This window comes from Rhincodon typus, chromosome 16 (genome assembly GCF_021869965.1).
Source record: "Rhincodon typus isolate 14 chromosome 16, sRhiTyp1.1, whole genome shotgun sequence".
NCBI classification, from domain to species: domain Eukaryota; kingdom Metazoa; phylum Chordata; class Chondrichthyes; order Orectolobiformes; family Rhincodontidae; genus Rhincodon; species Rhincodon typus.
Window position 1 is genome coordinate 7,074,076 of NC_063347.1, and position 18,155 is coordinate 7,092,230.

Here is an 18,155-nt window from a genome sequence, read left to right on the forward strand (position 1 = left end):
ACCCTTCTTCAGAATTTCTGAAGAAGGGTCTAGGCCTGAAACGTCAGGTTTCCTGCTCCTCTGATGCTGCCTGGCCTGCTGTGTTCCTCCAGCTCCACACTGTGTTGTCACTGGTCAACAGGAACATCCTTTCTGCACTTAACTTATCTAGTCCTGTTGGAATTTTATAGGTTTCCATGGGATCCCACCAAATCTTCTAAGAGGCAAGCCTTGTCCCCAGCTGGTTATAGTCCAACGGATTTATTTTTAAGTAAACCTGTTAGACTATAACCCGGTGTCGTGTGACCTCTGGCTTTGTCCCTGCAATCCGACACTAACATCTCCACATCTTGTCCCCAGCTGACAATGCTCACTTACCTTAGGTCCTAATGGTCCTGGAGGGCCCCGCTCTCCCTGCAAAAAGTAAAAAGCATGATCATGACACGTCTATTTTGCCAATTAATTAAGAACCTGCAAGGCCCATTAGAAGGACAGGCAGACATTCCAGTCCTATTCCTTCATCTGCTTCGATACAAATGGTCAGTGTCTGCCTTGCTGTAATGATGGGAACCATGGCTTTGTAGTCAACCATTGCCAAAGGCACAGCAAATGGTGCAGCAGCAATAACAACAACTACTTACATTTATGTGGCACCCTTAATGTCATAAAAGGTGCTGAGACGCCTCAGAGGAGTGACATTAGCAAAACAACTGAAGGAGATATTGACCTGGAAAGTACGAGGCCCATCAGCTGTGTTTTTGCTTGGGGAAATTGGAAAGGGTGACCCGTCCACCACATTTCCGCTCACCTCCGAGCTGAGGCCTGTAATATGCAAGGTGGGCAGCTGCTGAAATTGGCACCCTGCTATTACACACAATATAAATAGCCAAGGGTCAATTCACAGAAATTGCTGGGAAAAGTCAGCAGGTCTGGCATCATCTGTGGAGAGAAGTCAGAGTTAACGTTCTCAACACAACAACAAAAACAAAGTTGCTGGAAAAGCTCAGCAGGTCTGGCAGCATCTGTGAAGGAGAAAACAGAGTTAATGTTTCGGGTCCGGTGACGCTTCCTCAGAGCTGTTAACGTGTTAGGCTGCTTGGGGTCATGTAGCCTTCTAGAGTCAATATCAAGATCTACAACTTTGGGGCTCGAACTCTCCTACATCCTTACCCCAAGCCCCACACACCATGCCTTGTTATCACATAAAAACCGAAAGACCTGCAGATGCTGCAAGGAAGAGTCACCAGTCCCGAAACATTAACTCTGATTTCTCTTCACAGATGCTGCCAAACCTGTTGAGCTTTTCTATCAATTTCTGTTTTTGCTTAGAATCACGTAATCTGCTATTACACAACCCACTGTTAGCCACTAACAGTCCCCATTAGTAACTATTCACCCTCCTAGCCAGAATGTTATTCACTCCTTTGTCTGTCCAGCTGTTCTTTCTCTTTGGGCTCTATCCCCACCTGTTATTTTCTACATTTCCCCTACCCCCACTCAATCTTCTGCATATAAACCGATATTTTCCTAGCTACCATCAGTTCTGAGGAAGGGGCACTCAATTCAAAATGTTAACTCCGATTTCTTTTTTTCTTCGCAGATGCTGCCAGACCCGCTGGGCTTTTCCAGCAACTTCTGCTTTTGTTTCTGATTTACAGCATCCGCAGTCCTTTCGGTTTTTATCAAGGGTCGATTGAGCTGGTTAATAAGCCCAAAAGCGTAAAAGCTTTGAAGATTATGCTTCCCTTGCCAAGATGTGGTCAGTATGGGCAGCTAGGTGGGGAATGGTGTTGTTGGCTTCAAAGGGGCTTAAAATTGTGTGAAGTGTGGGAGCACGCTGGAGGATCCTTTGTGCCCAATGGTGGTAACCTCCATCCTACCCCACCCTTAGAAGTTAGATCCTCAGTTTCTTCTCATCCATTCTGTAAAACCCATTCCCCCTTGCTGAATTTCCAAGAAACAACAGCGCCCCCCACCCCCGCACCTGTCCCCTCCACAAACTCAAAGTTCTTCCAAATAGGTTCTAGACTCCATGGGACTCCCTACACGGACCTGCCTGTAGTTCCATCTGTGTCCACTGCTGAGCCCTGGCGCTGTCAGGTCTGTTGGAGGATGGAGGTTTAGTATGGAGAGCAGGCCCCACCAGGGGCTCATGGTTGCAGGTTGGAGCTCCAAACCGAGCATGTTTCTTCCAGGGGAAAACCAAGTGATTCCAGGGGAATCACTTTGACATTAAACTATGGAGACTTTCCATCCCATTTGTCAGAGCTAGATTGCACCCATGTCCCAAGGATACAGGCTCGATTTCAAACCCAAGTTTGCCACTTGACCATGGACATTTGATCTAAAGATTTTCTTTTACTTATTCATTCAGGAGATGCGACAAGGCATATTGTCCACTTCTGCAATCCTCTGGTGGGTGACTTTCTTCAACCACTGCAGGCTGTGAGATGCAGCAGCGCGCACAGTGCTTTAGGGAAGGAGTTCCTGGACGGAACAACAAGGGGAGGAACAGCGATGTAGTTGCAAATCAGGACAGCGTGTGCCTCCGCTGAGGTCCCCGATTCATGGGATGTTCTTGAAGAAGACTTGGCGAGTTGCTGAAGTGAATTTTTACAAATCCGGGCACAGATCCCAGAAGAAGGATTGTAAGATGTGGGAGGAATCACTTACCCTGGATCCTGGCAAACCAGTCTCCCCTGGCTGGCCTCTGTCACCCTGTCCATCAAAACATAAAAATAAGAGGGCCTGTTAATTACCCGCCTCAATCAATAACTCCTTCTCATATTCACTTGTCTCCCTCATTCTTTCCTTGGCAGTCTGAGATGCCTGTAATATATCAGGCTTATATTTTCCAAATAAATAAAACCGTTCTCTCAGGATATTAAGCTGATGAATTGCACCCAAACAACTGACCTATTTAATTGACAACCTTTACCCACTCCCCATTGTTTAATCATCCAAATAAAGGAACCTCCTTTTTCCCACAGTCACCACAATCCTACCAGACCATAGGGCTGCTCTCTGATTACAGACAGAAACACAGAGAGTGGTGGTGATTTAACCTGAGGGTCACCACACCTCAGGCAATGGGCGAGGTTGGGAAGGAGAATCCTTCGTAGTAACCTTAGTTGGTGTGGGAATTGAACCCACGTTGTTAGCATCACTCTACAGACCAGCCAACTCAGCTAATGGCAACCTGACTAAAATGAGGTAAGCAGCTGGGTATCCAACCAAATTGCATGAGAAATGAGAATGAGAAATGCTCGGAGTCTGAACAAGGAAGTGTCACTTCGAATAATTAATCAGGTACAGAGAGCAAAATAAAGACAGAATGAAAAACTGGTTCAAGAGAACGAGAAAGAAGAAAACCAAAGAAAAGAATTTCCACTTTTAAGAATCTCAAACATAATTAAAATATTTTAAACTGAAGGAATGGGACTGTGCATTAGAAGAATTAATTTATTTAAGTTTTTAGGCTTTATTACACTTCAAAGGATACACATACTATAATGGACAAGATAAAAGCTTTTTTTGAGTTTAGATGCTACCTCTTCAGTCACATTATGCTGTTCAGTGCTGAGTCTCTCTGTTAGATACTGAAGGTGTGTAGCTTCAAATGGAGCAGAACATCGCAGACAGAACATTCGGATTTACATGTTAAGGAGTGCGATAGCAGGAGCTACCATTCAATTTCTACATAAATCACAGTTTAGAATAATTGCCTCAACTTCAATTCCACTGGTAAATCAGGTGCTGTTGTAATGGCAAGGACCTTGTGGGGACAGTATCTCTCCATACTCACTATTTGATACCAAATAAAACTCACCCATTCTCAGTAATTTGGTCTTAAACCCCAGCTCCACCCCTCCATACGCAGCATTCTTTCCAATCCCTACTCGCTCGGGACTAACGTCACATTCCAACCGGTATGGTTAAGAAGGAGCGAATCAAGTTTATTACCAGCGGAAAAATTACAAGAAAAGACAACAAGTTTCGATCATAGCGCTGAAACACTTGCCTTGTCACCCTGTTCACCCTGAGATCCTCTGGGACCCTAAAAGAAATGAAAAGATTAATGATAAATCATGGAAGTTTTAAGATGTGTGCCACACTTCAGATGTTGCAAATGCACATTACCATGCTGCATATATTTTCTAATCAATTTAAAATGTAAAAGAATGTTCCTATTTGTTTATTCTGACCTCAAATTGGTTTACTTTCCTCAGAACAGATTGGGTCTGACTGACCTCTTGGAAGTACAGTCATTTGGGTCTTGTGGTCACAAAGCGGGGTGCAGGTTACACCTAGCAACAAATTACTTTGTACTTTTTATGGTTTAATGGCAAACAGTACATCTAACATCTCACACTGAACAATTCCACAGGAGATGAATTGTTCTCATGCCCTTGGACTTGCCTGGCAGGACAAAGAAACTGGACTGGATTTTATGACCACAGATCAGGTGCCTCACACCCCAGCCCTACCACACTGATGTAAATTAGGGCATTGGTTTGGCAGTTCACTGTCAACCCATCAATCTCTGATAATACATGATGATGGGTATAGATAGGGTTAATGGCAGGTGTCTTTTCCCTCGGATGGGGGATTTCAAGACTTGGGGGCACATTTTTAAGGTGAGAGAAGAAAGATTTAAAAAAGGCATGAGGAGCAAATGGTTTTACACAGGGAGTGGTTTTTGTGTGGAGTGAACTTCCAGAGGAAGTGGTAGATGCAGGCACTGTTACAATGTTCAAAAGACATTTGGACAGGTACATGAATAGGAAAGGTTTGGAGGGATACAGGCCAAATGCAGATAAATGGGACTAAAACAGGAATTGCTGTAAAATCTCAGCAGGTCTGCCAGCATCTGTGAAGAGAAATTAAAGTTAACTGAATTCTAAGGAAGGGTCACTGGACCTGAAACGTTAACTCTGATTTCTCTCCACAGATGTTGCCAGACCTGCTAAGCTTTTCCAGCAATTTCTATTTTTGTTTCTGATTTGCAGCATCATTTGCAGTTCTTTTGGTTTTTATTTGGTAAATGGGACTAGTTTAGTTTTGGAAACTTGGTCAGCATGGACATGTTGGACTGAAGGGTCTGTTTCTGTGTTGTTTGACTCTATGAAGCAGGAAGTGAGTTACTCGCTGTAGAATTTCCAGCCTCTTTTCTTGTCCAGTCCAGTTTCTGGCCAACTGACCTCTTCGTGCACTGTAGGGATTCTGTGATTATGGCATAATCTTACCACAGGTTAACTCTCTCTTGCAGCCTTGTGGTTAGGAACATGCCACAGTACAATTACAGAATCCCTACAGTGCACAAAGAGGCCATTTGGCCCCTTGAGTCTGCAGTGCCCCTTCGAACAGCATCCCACCCAAACCCACCACCACCCACACGATCCTTGTAACCCTGCATTTACCATGGTTAACCCACCTAGCCTGCACATCCCCGGACACTATGGGGCAATTTCCCATGGTCAATCCAACTAGCCTGAACATCTTTGGACTGAGGGAGGAAAACAGAGCACATGGAGATAACGCACGCAGACAGCGGGAGAAGGTGCAAACTCCACACAGACAGTCACCCGAGGGTGGAATTGAACCCAGGTCCCTGGCGCTGTGAGGCAGCAGTGTTAAGCACTGAGCCACCTGTAAATAAACCGGATGTTTTCTGTCCCACATTAGACTCCTTTAAACATTCTTCAGCAGCGCAACAAGGCCATGAATGTTATAAAGGCAGCTGTCACACGCGAGGAATGGTCAACAAAACGTGAAGCAGGTACATGGGCAAGAAAGAGGAACCCACAAGGTTCACTCTCAGGAAACAAGTACTCTACAGCCCTGCCTCTATACCAGGCCTCCTTCATAACTTAGCACAACGTTGGTGAGTGAGGCATTATTCATCTCACGAAACTGTGCTATCTCTTCCATTCTCCTCTGAAGCCAGCCCCATGTGTAAAATGAAAATCCTCATACAAATCTAGTCAAGCAGCCAGGAACAAAACCTTAGCAACAGGAGGAGGCCTGTTGAGGGCCTGTTTCACCATCTTGTGGCTGACCTGCATCTCAACTGCATTTAGGTGCCGGTGGTGCCTATTCTTAAGGGCATTTCACAAACATCTATTAATCGCTTTGTCCTCCGAGATCCGGTTTTCTGGGGGACAGAAGTCCTAAGTTCACTCCTGAATGGCCTAGCTCCAATTTTAACTTTATTCCCTCTAGAATAAATAGTTTCTCCATTAGAATTCTCTGCCACAGAGAGAGCGTTGGAAGCTCAGACTATCAGTGTGTTAAGGTAGAAATGTATCGATTACTGATTATCAGTGACATATAGGATTATGGAGGTAGCATGGCATTGAATTATTCAATCAGCCATGATTGTATTAAGTAGCAAAGGGGCTTCGATGGGCTGAATGGCCTACCCCACTTTACAATGAACATATCTATCCCATCAAATCCTTTTAAATATTCTCTCCAGCTCTCTACTACAAACATTCACACCTCCTACTTTTCCATCTCTTCCCTCTCTGATGTACTCAGTACCTCTGAGGTGTAGCCAGGCTGTGTTTGAATGGAGTTGGAACACTTTAGCTTGTTTGTATGAATGTTTTTAATGTGTTTAATTTAGATAAATGTGAGGTGCTGCATTTTGGAAAGGAATATCAGGGCAGGACTTATACACTAAATGGTAAGGTCCTGGGGAGTGCTACTGAACAAAGAGACCTTGGAGTGCAGGTTCATAGTTCCTTGAAAATGGAGTCACAGGTAGACAGGGCGGTGAAGAAGGCATTTGGTACGCTTGCCTTTATTGGTCAGTGCATTGAGTATAGGAGTTGGGAGGTCATGTTGTGGCTGTACAGGACATTGGTTAGGTCACTTTTGGAAAACTGTGTGCATTTCTGGTCTCCCTGCTGTAGGAAGGATTTTGTCAAACTTGAAAGCGTTCAGAAAAAATTTACAAGCATGTAGCCAGGGTGGGAGGGTTTGAGCATTGGGAGAAGGTGAACAGGCTGGGGCTATTTTCCCTGGAGCGTCGGAGACTGAGGAGTGACCTTATAGAGGTTCATAAAATCATGAGGGGCATGGATAGGATAAATAGACAAGGTCTTTTCCCTGAGGTGGGGGAGTCCAAAACTAGAGGGCATAGGTTTAATGTGAGAAGGGAAAGATTTCAAAGAGACCTAAGGGGCTACATTTTCATGCAGATTTTGTTGCCTGTATGGAAATGAGCTGCCAGAGGAAGTGGTGGAGGCTGGTACAATTACAACATTTAAAAAGCATCTGGATGGGTATATGAATAGGAAGGGTTTAGAGGGACATGGACCAAATGCTGGCAAATGGGACTAGCTTTATTTAGGATATCTGGTGTGCATGGATGAGTTGGACTGAAGGGTCTGTTTCCGTGCTGTACATCTCTATGACTCCTTGACTCTAAATGTCTTTCTCCATTGAGTTAACAAAGGCGTTAGTCTAGTTAGTTTGTTGAGATTCGTAATGGCACTAACCCGGTCACCTGGTTCTCCTTGGCGGCCTGGTGGTCCTGAGAAACCTTCACCTGCGTTGCCCTGGAAACACAGAAAGAAAATTTCAGAGTCCATTTTCAGAAACACTTTTATCGTTTTGTAAGCGTCCTTGTTTCTGTAAGACAGCTGTGTAGATATTTCCAGCCATATCACTACGGTGCACCAACCTCATCCGTGTAATGTGTCTTTGGCTTTCACCAGCATCATGTCTCCCCAATCTTGTGAAGCAGATTCCAAAGTATTGGGCAGGTATGAAGACAAGTTGATGGGTTTTTACTTTTCCCTGGTGTTAGGGAAATAAAAAGGTGCTGGGAACAACCATTCTACGCTCTTAGCCTGTACTCTGCATAGATACAGCCAACAACACTATTGGTGGGTACTAATTCTGTCAATGCCAACATGGCAGATGGTGAAGTTCCAATTCAATAAAAGTCTGGAATTAAAAAAAGCTAGCCTAATGGTGACTGATGCCCTTTAGAGAAGAGCATCTAACATCTTTGCCTGGCCTGGTCTACGTGTAGCTCCAAACCATAGCAACACGGTTAACTCTTAGCCACCCTCTGGGTGATTAGTGATGCCAGATAATGCTTGCTTGGCCAATGATGTCCACATCCTATTAACAAATAAATGAAAAGCCTGGATTCTGAGACTATAGCTTGAGGCACTTTTTTGCATCAAACATAATTGATCAGAAAACTTGCCCGATCTCACCACCCCGCCAATGGCTTGTGGTGGAAAGATGTGAAGGTCTATCTGTTTGATCACACTAGATTGGCCATAAGATCTTGGGGTGAGACTCAAACCTGGAGCTTCTGGCCCTGAGGCAAGGATGTTACTTGCTACATCACAAGACCCTCCCTTCATGATCTGGCTGTTGGGGCGGCACGGTGGCTCAGTGGTCAGCACTGCTGCCTTACAGCACCAGGAACTCGGGCTCAGTTCCAGCCTCGGGTGACTGTCTGTCTGGCGTTTGCACATTCTCCCCATGTCTGCGTGGGTTTCCCTCCGGGTGCTCTGGTTTCCTCCCACAGTCCAAAGGTGTGCATAGCCAAGGTCAATGTGAGGTTACAGGAACTGGGGGAGGGGGAATGGGTCTGGGTGGGATGGTCTTCAGAGGGTTGGTACAAACTCGATGGGCTAAATGGTCAATTCTATGGTCCAGAATTTAATACTGGTTCTTGACCATCTCACCACTGATGCTGTGCCTGGTGCCCTTGGGACATATGAAAGTACTATCCCTGGTTTAGCATTCACTGTTATTGGCCTTTATATCAGGAATGAAAATAATTGTTTTTTACCTTTTCACCTTTCTGTCCTGTTGACCCAGGAGGTCCTCTTGGTCCTGGACTACCAGACTCACCAGGACTTCCCTTCAAAGGAAATACAATGTTAGTTCTAATTAATGTAATCGTGCAGTAATGGATGTTCCTTCCTGCAGCCAGACCTCCTCATGTTTCAGTACTTACTGGGTGGCCCGGCTCTCCTTTCTGACCTGCTCCATCTACCGAACTCTGTGGGAAAAGTCAAATGGTCAGTTGGTTGCTTGAGTCTGCACTTCCATGAAGTTCAATGCTTCCCGCTGCCCCTGCTCAATCTCTCTCTTGAGCTGCAAAGGTGGGAGAGTGAACTGCCCCTGATCCCCTCGCTCAGACCATTCACCCAGCTGGCGATCCACTGCACCCCCACCAGCCACGTCACCTCAAATATTATCCCTCAAACCTCATGTACAGGTGTAAAATCATGATGGTGAGTGGGTGGGAAACAGATCATGAGATTTTCAGTTTGAATGCCTCTCCCCTGAAACTTCACGAATAGGGGTCCAGGTTCTTGTCATTGCTATCTTCTCCCTCAGCTGGGAAGGGTTGTAACTTGAATAAGGGAAACATTTGAAACCAGAACTTTCAAACTTTTCTGCCAATGTCTACAATATCAAGTGCATTGCACAAACTGAACATGTTGTCACCTTCATGAATATGACGCAGGAACACAACCCTTTCCAACATGCACCAGAAGACTGGACAAAATAAAACAAAAACTCCATAAACAATTTACAAAGTGTGAGAATTTCAAATAAGAAAGAAAGCTCACTAGCAATATAAAAACAGATTGCAAGAGTTTCCATAAGTATTTAACAAGGAAAAGAGTAAGTAAGGTGAGCATTTAGAGAGTCAGTCTAGGAATTAATAATGAATTTTAAAAAAAAGCAGATGTGCAAATATTTTACATTGGTCTTCACTGCAGAGGACACAGATAATGCCCAAGAAATTAATGAATCAAAATTTGAAAGGGAGGGAGGAATTTAAAATAATTTCATTTAGCAGGGAATGGGTACTGACAACATCGCTCAAATCCCCAGGTCTTAATGAATTTCGTCAGAAGTCACACGACACTAGGTTATAGTCCAACAGGTTCATTTGAAATCATTAGCTTTCGGAGCGCTGCTCCTTCATCAGGTGAAGGTCAGGAGCAGCATTCCAAAAACTTGTGATTTCAAATAAACCTGTTGGACTATAACCTGGTGTTGTGTGAGTTCTGACTTTGTCCACCCCTGTCCAACACCGGCACCTTAATATCAACGATGAATTTCATCCAAGCATCTTAAAACAAGTGGCTTTTGAATCACCGACGCATTGTTTATAATTTTTGAAATTTCCCTAGATACTGGAAAGGTCCCATCAAATGGAATTCCTCTATTCAAGAAAGCAAAGAAGTGGAAAGCAGGTGAGTACAGGCCAGTCAGCTTAAAATCTGTTACAGTGAAGGTGTTGGAATCTATTCTGAAGAGGGTAAAGTAGGGTACTGAGTAAATCTCAATCAAATCAAGCTGAGGTGGGGAGCTGGGCCCTTCCTGAAGAGTGGATTTTATCAGGCACAGTGAAGAAGCAGCTCTGGGACCCAAATAGGAACACAACAGGTTACTGTAAACACAACGAATGGGCAGAAGGGGCAAACCCTAGCACAAGTCACATCCTTCGAGACAGAGAGGCAGAAATGGAAAGGAACAAAATAAAAAATAAAATCAGCCCACAGAAGTGAATCAATTTGAGACGATGATTGAAAGGAATATTCACTTACTCTCTCACCTGGTTCGCCCTTTTCCCCCTGCAAAAGAATGACAAACTCATTAAGAAGAACACTCAAATATTTTGCAATGCTATCGTACAGAATTGGACACTCTTCAAAATGTTCTGTTGGAGATTGCGTCAATGCAGTATGGAGCTGGAGGAACACAGCAGGTCAGGCAGCATCCGAGAAGCAGGAAAGCTGATGTTTCAGGTTTATACCCTTCACCAGTCCCGATGAAAGGTGTAAACCTGAAATGTCAATTTTCCTGCTCCTCTGATGCTGTCTGACCTGCTGTGTCCCTCGGCTCCGCACTGTATTGAAACTGACTCCAGCATCTGCAGTTCTTGCTCTATCTCCTGATGAAGACTGTAACACTCTTACTGATTTATATCAAGCAACAAATACAAAAAACAATCTTTGTGTGTTTGAGTTGATTATTCTGTAACATATCAAAGTAAATAGGATCTCACTGAAAAATGATACTATTGAGTACGACCAACGTTGATGTTAAAGATATGTTATTTGCTACCTGTTAGATGTTTTCCTAAGCAATTTGTTGCAAGATTTTGTTAGACATCTCTGGTATAGGTGAGACATGAACCTGGACCTCCTGGTCTTAAGGTAGGGAACATTGTCACTGCACCACAAGGATGCTGTTTGCTACCTCATAAAATGTTTTTTTTTAAACTTAGAATCCCTACAGTGTAGAAGCAGGCCATTCAGCCCATCGAGTCCTCCCAACCCTCCGAAGGACATCCCACCCCAGATCCATCCCGTTACTGCATTTCTCATGGCTAATCCACCTAGCCTGCACATCACTGGACACTATGGGCAATTTAGCATGGCCAATCCACCTAACCTGGACATCTTTGGACTGTGGGTAGAAACCAGAGCACCCGGAGGAAACCCACGCAGACATGGGGAGAATATGCAAACTCCACACAGACAGTCGCTCGAGGGTGGAATCGAGTCCAGGTCCCTGGTGCTGTGAGGCAGCAGTGATCACCACTGAGCCACTGTTTCATCCATCTGGAATTTGGTTCCTTTTTGGAGCCCTAATTTAAATTGTTATTCAAAAATAGTATAAACAGAGACTTCCGGGCATGACAGGGGCTGAAGTATATTACCACTCCCAGAAAATCACATTTTAATCTGAATTAGAAAGTTACTTTTGGGTTGCTATCTTGAGTTGCATTGCTCCTTTGTGGAGTTGTCAGGTTTTCTTGGTTTCATTTAGCTGAATTTGTTTCATGTTAGATTTAAAATTGTATAAAGGGAGAGTGGATGTTGTGCATAATCAACTTCCACAACAACATTTTAATTAAAATTTGAAAGTTTCTTTTATTCATTGACTCTATGTGGGTATCACTGGCCAGGCCAGCATTTATTACCCATCCCTACTCACCCAGAGGGTAGTCAGAGTCAGCCACATTGCTATGGGTCTGGAGTCACATGAAGGCCAGACCAGGTAAAGATGGCAGTTTCCTTCCCTAAAGGGCATTAGGGAACCAGATGGGATTTTCCTAACAATCAACAATGGTCATCATTTGACTCTAAACTTGAGATTTTGTTGAATTCAAATTTCACCATCTACTCTGGCAAGATTTGAACCAAGGTCCCCAGAATATTATCTGCATCTCTGACTTAACAGGCCAGCGATAATACCACTAAGCCATCACCCTCTTTGCTTATCACAATGCCCCTTTAAGGGGTTGTCATCTCTTTATTTAGAGATAGCAAGAACTGCCGATGCTGGAGTCAGAGACAACACAGTGTGGAGCTAGATGAACACAGCAGGCCAGGCAGCATCAGAGGAACAGGAAATCTGACGTTTCGGGTCTGAAGAAGGTTCCCGACCCAAAATGTCAGCTTTCCTGCTCCTCTGATGCTGCCCGGCCTGCTGTGTTCATCCAGCTCATCTCTTTATTTAGTTGGATTTGGTTTAATTATGATATTATAAAGAGAGACGGGCTGTTAATTCGATTCAATTAGGTCGATATGGTTTAATTTGAAAGAGTATAAACAGCAGCTAAGCGCTTTTGTGATACAGTGGTAGGGTCTCTACCTCTGGGCCTGGAGGCAAGGGTTCAAATCCCACATGCTCCAGAAGTCTGTTGTTTGGAACAGGTTGATTAGAAAATTACCTGCAACAATAGACCAAGGGCTCTTGTGGTACAGTAGAAGTGCCCCTATTTCTGTGTTAGAAGACCCAGGTTCAAGTTCCATCTAATTTGAAGGTATGTTGAAGCATTTCCAAACAGATTGATTAGGGAAATAATCATAAGGAGGAACTGTAGGATGTGCAGGGTGGTAAGTTGGAAGCGGATATATTCTGTGAATATCCTTTATTAAGAAGATTCCCTGGAGGCTGAAGGGTGGCTGTATAAGGGTGAATAGGCAAAGTCTTTTCCTTGGGGTAGGGGTGTCCAAAGCTAGAGGGCATAGGTTTAAGGTGAGAGGAGAAAGATTTAAAAGGGACCTAACGGGCAACATTTTCACACAGAGGTTGGTGAGCGTATGGAACAAGCTGCCAGAGGAAGTGGTGGAGGCTGGTACAATTACAACATTTAAAAGGCATCTGGATGGTATATGAGTAGGAAGGGTTTAGAGGGATATGGGCCAAATGCTGGAAAATGGGACTGGATAAATTTGGGATATCTGGTAGGCATTGACAAGTTGGGCTGTTTCTGTGCTGTACAGCTTGGTGACTCTAAGAGCATTCATCTCTCATTTAGTAGTTGAGCAAATGGCTTGGCATTATTATAAGAGCTGAGATTGGTCCAGGCTGATTTACCCTTATTCTGGCCTGCAGTAATACTAGATTTTCTTCTTTGTTGTAAAGTGGTTTTAAGCGTGTGAAATAGCAACTGTCATATCAGGATAACTTGGCAGTATAAGACCATAAGACCATAAGACATAGGAGCAGAAATCAGGCCATTCAACCCATTGAGTCTTCTCCGCCATTCAATCATGGTTGATAAGTTTCTCAACCCCCTTCTCCCGCTTTCTCCCTGTAACCCTTGATCCTCTTGATAATCAAGAACCTATCTATCTCTGTCTTAAATGTACTCAATGACCTGGCCTCCACAGCCTTCTGTGGCAGTGAATTCCATAGATTCACCACTCTCTGGCTGAAGAAATTTCTCCTTAGCTCCGTTCTAAAACATCTTCCCTTTACTCTAAGGCTGTGCCCTCGGGTCCTAGTCTCTCCAACCAATGGAAACATCTTCCCAACATCCACTCTATCCAGGCCATTCAGTATTCTGTAAGTTTCAATTAGATCCCCCCTCATCCTTCTAAACTCCATCGATTATAGACCCAGAGACCTCAAACGTTCCTCATATGTTACGATTTCCATTCCTGGGACCATTCTCGTGAACCTCCTCTGAACCCACTCCAGGGCCAGTACATCTTTCCTAAGATATGGGGCCCAAAACTGCACACAATACTCCAAATGTGGTCTGACCAGAGCCTTATAGAGCCTCAAAAGTACATCCCTGCTTTTATATTCAAGCCCCCTCAAAATAAATGCCAACATTGCATTTGTCTTCTTAACTACCAACTCAACCTGCAAGTTTATAAAACCAAAAACGTAATTTGGCCTATCATGCCCAGATGCCCAATCTGCCATAGATTCAGATTGTGGCTAATCCATACCTTAACTCCATCCGGCTGTCTTTTTTCCATCTCTCTTGATACCTATTTACCCATCAGAAATATCCCAGTCTTTAAATCTTCAACTGACAACCCCTTCAACCTGTGCCATTTGGGGCAGAGAATTTGAGATTTTTAATGTTGAAAAGGTGGTTCCCCACTGCTTTCCTGAATGGACAAGCTCCAAAGTTACCACTGCGCGCCCTCATTCTTGATTCCTCCATGGTTTCTCTATATTTACCCTCCGAACCTCCTTCACCTCTCAACAAGATCATCCCGCTATCTTCTAAAACAAAAGCATTGCTATCAGTTAATGAAGAACTTGTTAGAAATCACATTTTTGTGTCCACATCAGAAGGCAGATGGGCTCTTTATTTTAAGGTCTCATATGAAAGGCAGTGTCAGCAGCAGTGGAGGAGTCTCTCTCCATCAGTATCGCTTTGGGACTGAGAGCTGAATGCTTGTGCTCTGATCTCAGGTAAGACTGATGTATGAAGAGAGACTGGATTGGTTAGGGTTATATTCACTGGAGTTTAGAAGAATGAGGTGGGCAGGAATCTCATAGAGACCTATAAAATTCTGACAGAATGAGACAGAGGTAATGCAGGAGGATGTCCCTAGATAGACCAGAATCACAGGTCACAGTCTAAGAATTTGGGGTTGGCCAATTAGGATTGAAATGGGGAGTGGTGAACCTGTGGAATTCTCTGCTACAGAAAGCAGTTGAGGGCAAAACATTGAATGTTTTCAAGATGAAGTCAGATATCAATGGGTATGGGGCAAAAGTGGGAACAGGGTACTGAATAGGATGATCAGGCATGATCATATTGAACAGCAGAGCAGGCTTGAAGGGCTGAATGGCCTACTCCTACTGCTATTTCTATGTTTCTGGGGACATTCTGAGTCAGAGCTCTACCCAGAGCTGACACCGAATTGAGAAAACCTCAAAGAGTATTCTTATAACATCTTGCATCCAAGAGAGCTGGTTATAACTCAGCAATGAGTATCAAGCAACAATCCAGCAAGTAAAGGGGATTAAGTGGGCATTTCATATTTGATGCTGAGTTTAACTCTTCTCGTGAAGATTCTCCTTGCTAAATTGACAACATACCTTGATAGACCTCCCAGGAGGTCCTGGTGGGCCGATCGGACCTTGTGGCCCGACTTGACCAGGGGACCCATTGTCACCTCTTTGTCCAGGAAACCCAGGTGGACCACGAGCGCCCTACAATAGAGAATCAAAAGAGGTGCTGAAATACCAACTGGCTCTCATTGCAGTTCGAAGATTGTTCAACAACACGCAGTTTGGCTAGCAACAACAATTTTCATTTGTATAGCCCCTCTAGCATAGTTAAAAATGTCCCAAGGGTGTTCACTGGACCAATAGCAAACAAAATTGATGTCAGGCGACATTTGGACAGATGACAGAAAGCCTGTTCAAAGACGTGTTTCTAAAGAGGAGAGAGAAATGGAGAGGTTTTTGGTTGGAATTCCAGAACCTGGGGACCAGGCAGATAAAGGTACCAATAGTGGGACATTTAAATCCGGGGATGCTGAATGGGTTGGAATTGCGGGGAGGGGAAGGACCTAAGTGGAATGAAGGGCTGGAAGAGGTTGCTGAAAGGGGTTTTAGATTGATAGTAGTTGCGGAGATCGGAAGGGAAGATTCTCTGCAGCCCAAATAGGATGTCAGTGATGCAAACATATTAAGAATTCACAAGGAATTGAAGAGAATATTGCATTTGTTTCCTCAATAGAAACAACTGACTGCAAACACTGCACACTTCAGTCAGGCAATAGAAAGGTCAGCTATCTCAGGCCTGGGGTACTCCAAACGTCACAAAGCACTGGAACAAAGTGTCACAACTTATTTCAATAGTGATTGGATCTGATGCAAATAGAAAACATGGGTGGTTGTATTATTTTCATTCAAGAGGACTGCAGTAAAATTCTCCTTCCAGCTCTGTGCCCAACACCCCAGTGCAAGTCATTGATTTCTTGATGAGTAAGTGGATCAAGGATTATGGGGAGAAGGCAGGACAATGGGGTTCAGAAACATATTAGCCATCATCAAATGGCAGAGCAGACTTGATGGGCTAAAAGAGAGGGTCCAGAGTGGCCTATTAGTGATCTTTAAGATTATGGAAGGGTTTGCTGAGGTAGATATCAAGATCCTTAGAAGGGAGGCTGTGGTAATGTTACTGGTTAATAATCCAGAACCCCAGGCTACTGCTCTGGGGGGCATGGGTTTGAATCCCAATAGGGCAGATGATGAAGTCTGAATTCGATTGGGGGTTGGGGGTTAAGAAAGGTGATGGTGACCACTGTCGATCATAAAATAAAACATTTGGTTCACTAATGTCCTTTAGGGAAATCAAGCAGCCATATTTACCCAGTCTGTCCTACATGTGACTCCAGAACAACATCAATGTGGTTGACTCTTCACTGTCCTCTGGGCAATTAGGGATAGGCAATAAATACTGGCCTAACACATCCCATGAATGTATAGAAAGATCAAACTGAGGGGCCGTGATTATAAGATAGTTGCCAATAAATCCACTAGGGAATTCAAGAGAAACTTCCTTCCATAAAGTGAGGAACTTCCCAGTACAAAGAGTGGCTGAGATGAAGAGTGTAGATACATTGAAGGGGAAGCTGGATAAATACATGAGTATAAACAAATATAAGGACATATTGAAAGGTTTTGGTGATTTCAGGTGGGAGGAGAGGACCATTAACACCAAAACAAATACACCAACATGGTATCACAGGTTCTTGGTAAAGAGTGAAAGTGTGCCACGTACTGGATTACCCGGCTCGCCCTTCCTGCCAGGATAGCCTCCGCCAGTTGTAATGTGTGTGCCGGGTTCACCCTGAAAGAGGAACAAATGCACAAACATAAACAAAAGAAAGAAAGAATGTGCACTAATATATAGCTTCCCACATCCCCAAAATGACCTCATGCCCAATAAATCACCAGAACACCACGTCCTCTCGGAATGGTTCCTTTTTTCCACAGAGATCCAGCATGAGATTCAATGGGCCAAACAGCCCACCTTCTGTTGCTATAATTACTTCTTTTAAAAATGACAGTGTAAAGCTCTATACAGGCTGCATTTGGAGCACTGCATTCAGTTCTGAACGCAACAGAAAGGACATACCAAACTTGGAGGGGGTGCCATGCAAATTCACTGGCATATTAGGATTAGAGAGGTAAACTATAAGTGAGAAGTTCTCAGTCCTAAATGACCTACCCTGTGTTCTTGGACTGTGGTAATTGGTTCTGGATTCCCCTGTCATCAGGAACATCCTTCCTGCCTGTACTCTGTCAGAATTTTATAGGCTTCTCTGAGATACTCCACATTTTTCTAAACTCCAGTGAACATAGTCCTAACCAATCCAGTCTCTCTTCGTACATCCGTGCTGCCATCTCAGGAGAGCGAACACCACCATTCAGTCTTCAAAGTTGACCCTGAGTTTCCAACATTTGCATTTTTTCCCACTCCCAGTTTAGCCTCCACCTTCACCTCCCCAAATTATTTCTTTGAAGATCAGTGATGAGCAGATCATCTTCCGGTTGGACACATGACATTGAATAATTTCAGATCCTGATCGTTTATTCCATTTTCAGCTTTGAACAGCCTGAACTGATAATGTTTCTGCTACTGACTCTTCATTAAGTCACCCCTGCTCTCCCATTCTATTACAGACCGTCCCTTCTGTTTCCCACCCACCCCACCGCACCCTCACCCCTCTTCCTTCCTCTATATTTGTTTGTATCTCTAGTTAATCCGAGTTCCGACAAAAGCTGCATTTTACACTCCCCTGCCAGTGGGTTTGAAAGATTGTGTGTGTGTGTGTGTGTGTGTGTGTGTGGGGGGGGGGGAGGCGGAAGGGGCGGGCTGTAATAGAATGGTGGTCGCCGTCGCATTA

At 44.1% G+C, this 18,155-nt stretch overlaps 1 protein-coding gene across 1 annotated transcript in view; it reads right to left on the reverse strand.

The window, feature by feature from the left end:
- Positions 1-18,155, reverse strand: part of LOC109916444 (collagen alpha-1(VII) chain-like) — a 260,704-nt gene that overhangs the window by 208,733 nt on the left and 33,816 nt on the right. Inside the window, exons 18-26 of the mRNA XM_048606678.1 lie at positions 17,027-17,095; positions 15,334-15,447; positions 10,578-10,604; positions 8,969-9,013; positions 8,801-8,872; positions 7,485-7,544; positions 4,001-4,036; positions 2,653-2,697; positions 358-393 (exon numbers count right to left, since the gene is read on the reverse strand). Of these exons, the coding sequence (XP_048462635.1) occupies positions 358-393; positions 2,653-2,697; positions 4,001-4,036; positions 7,485-7,544; positions 8,801-8,872; positions 8,969-9,013; positions 10,578-10,604; positions 15,334-15,447; positions 17,027-17,095 (504 nt within the window). The remainder of the gene's footprint in view (positions 1-357; positions 394-2,652; positions 2,698-4,000; positions 4,037-7,484; positions 7,545-8,800; positions 8,873-8,968; positions 9,014-10,577; positions 10,605-15,333; positions 15,448-17,026; positions 17,096-18,155) is intronic.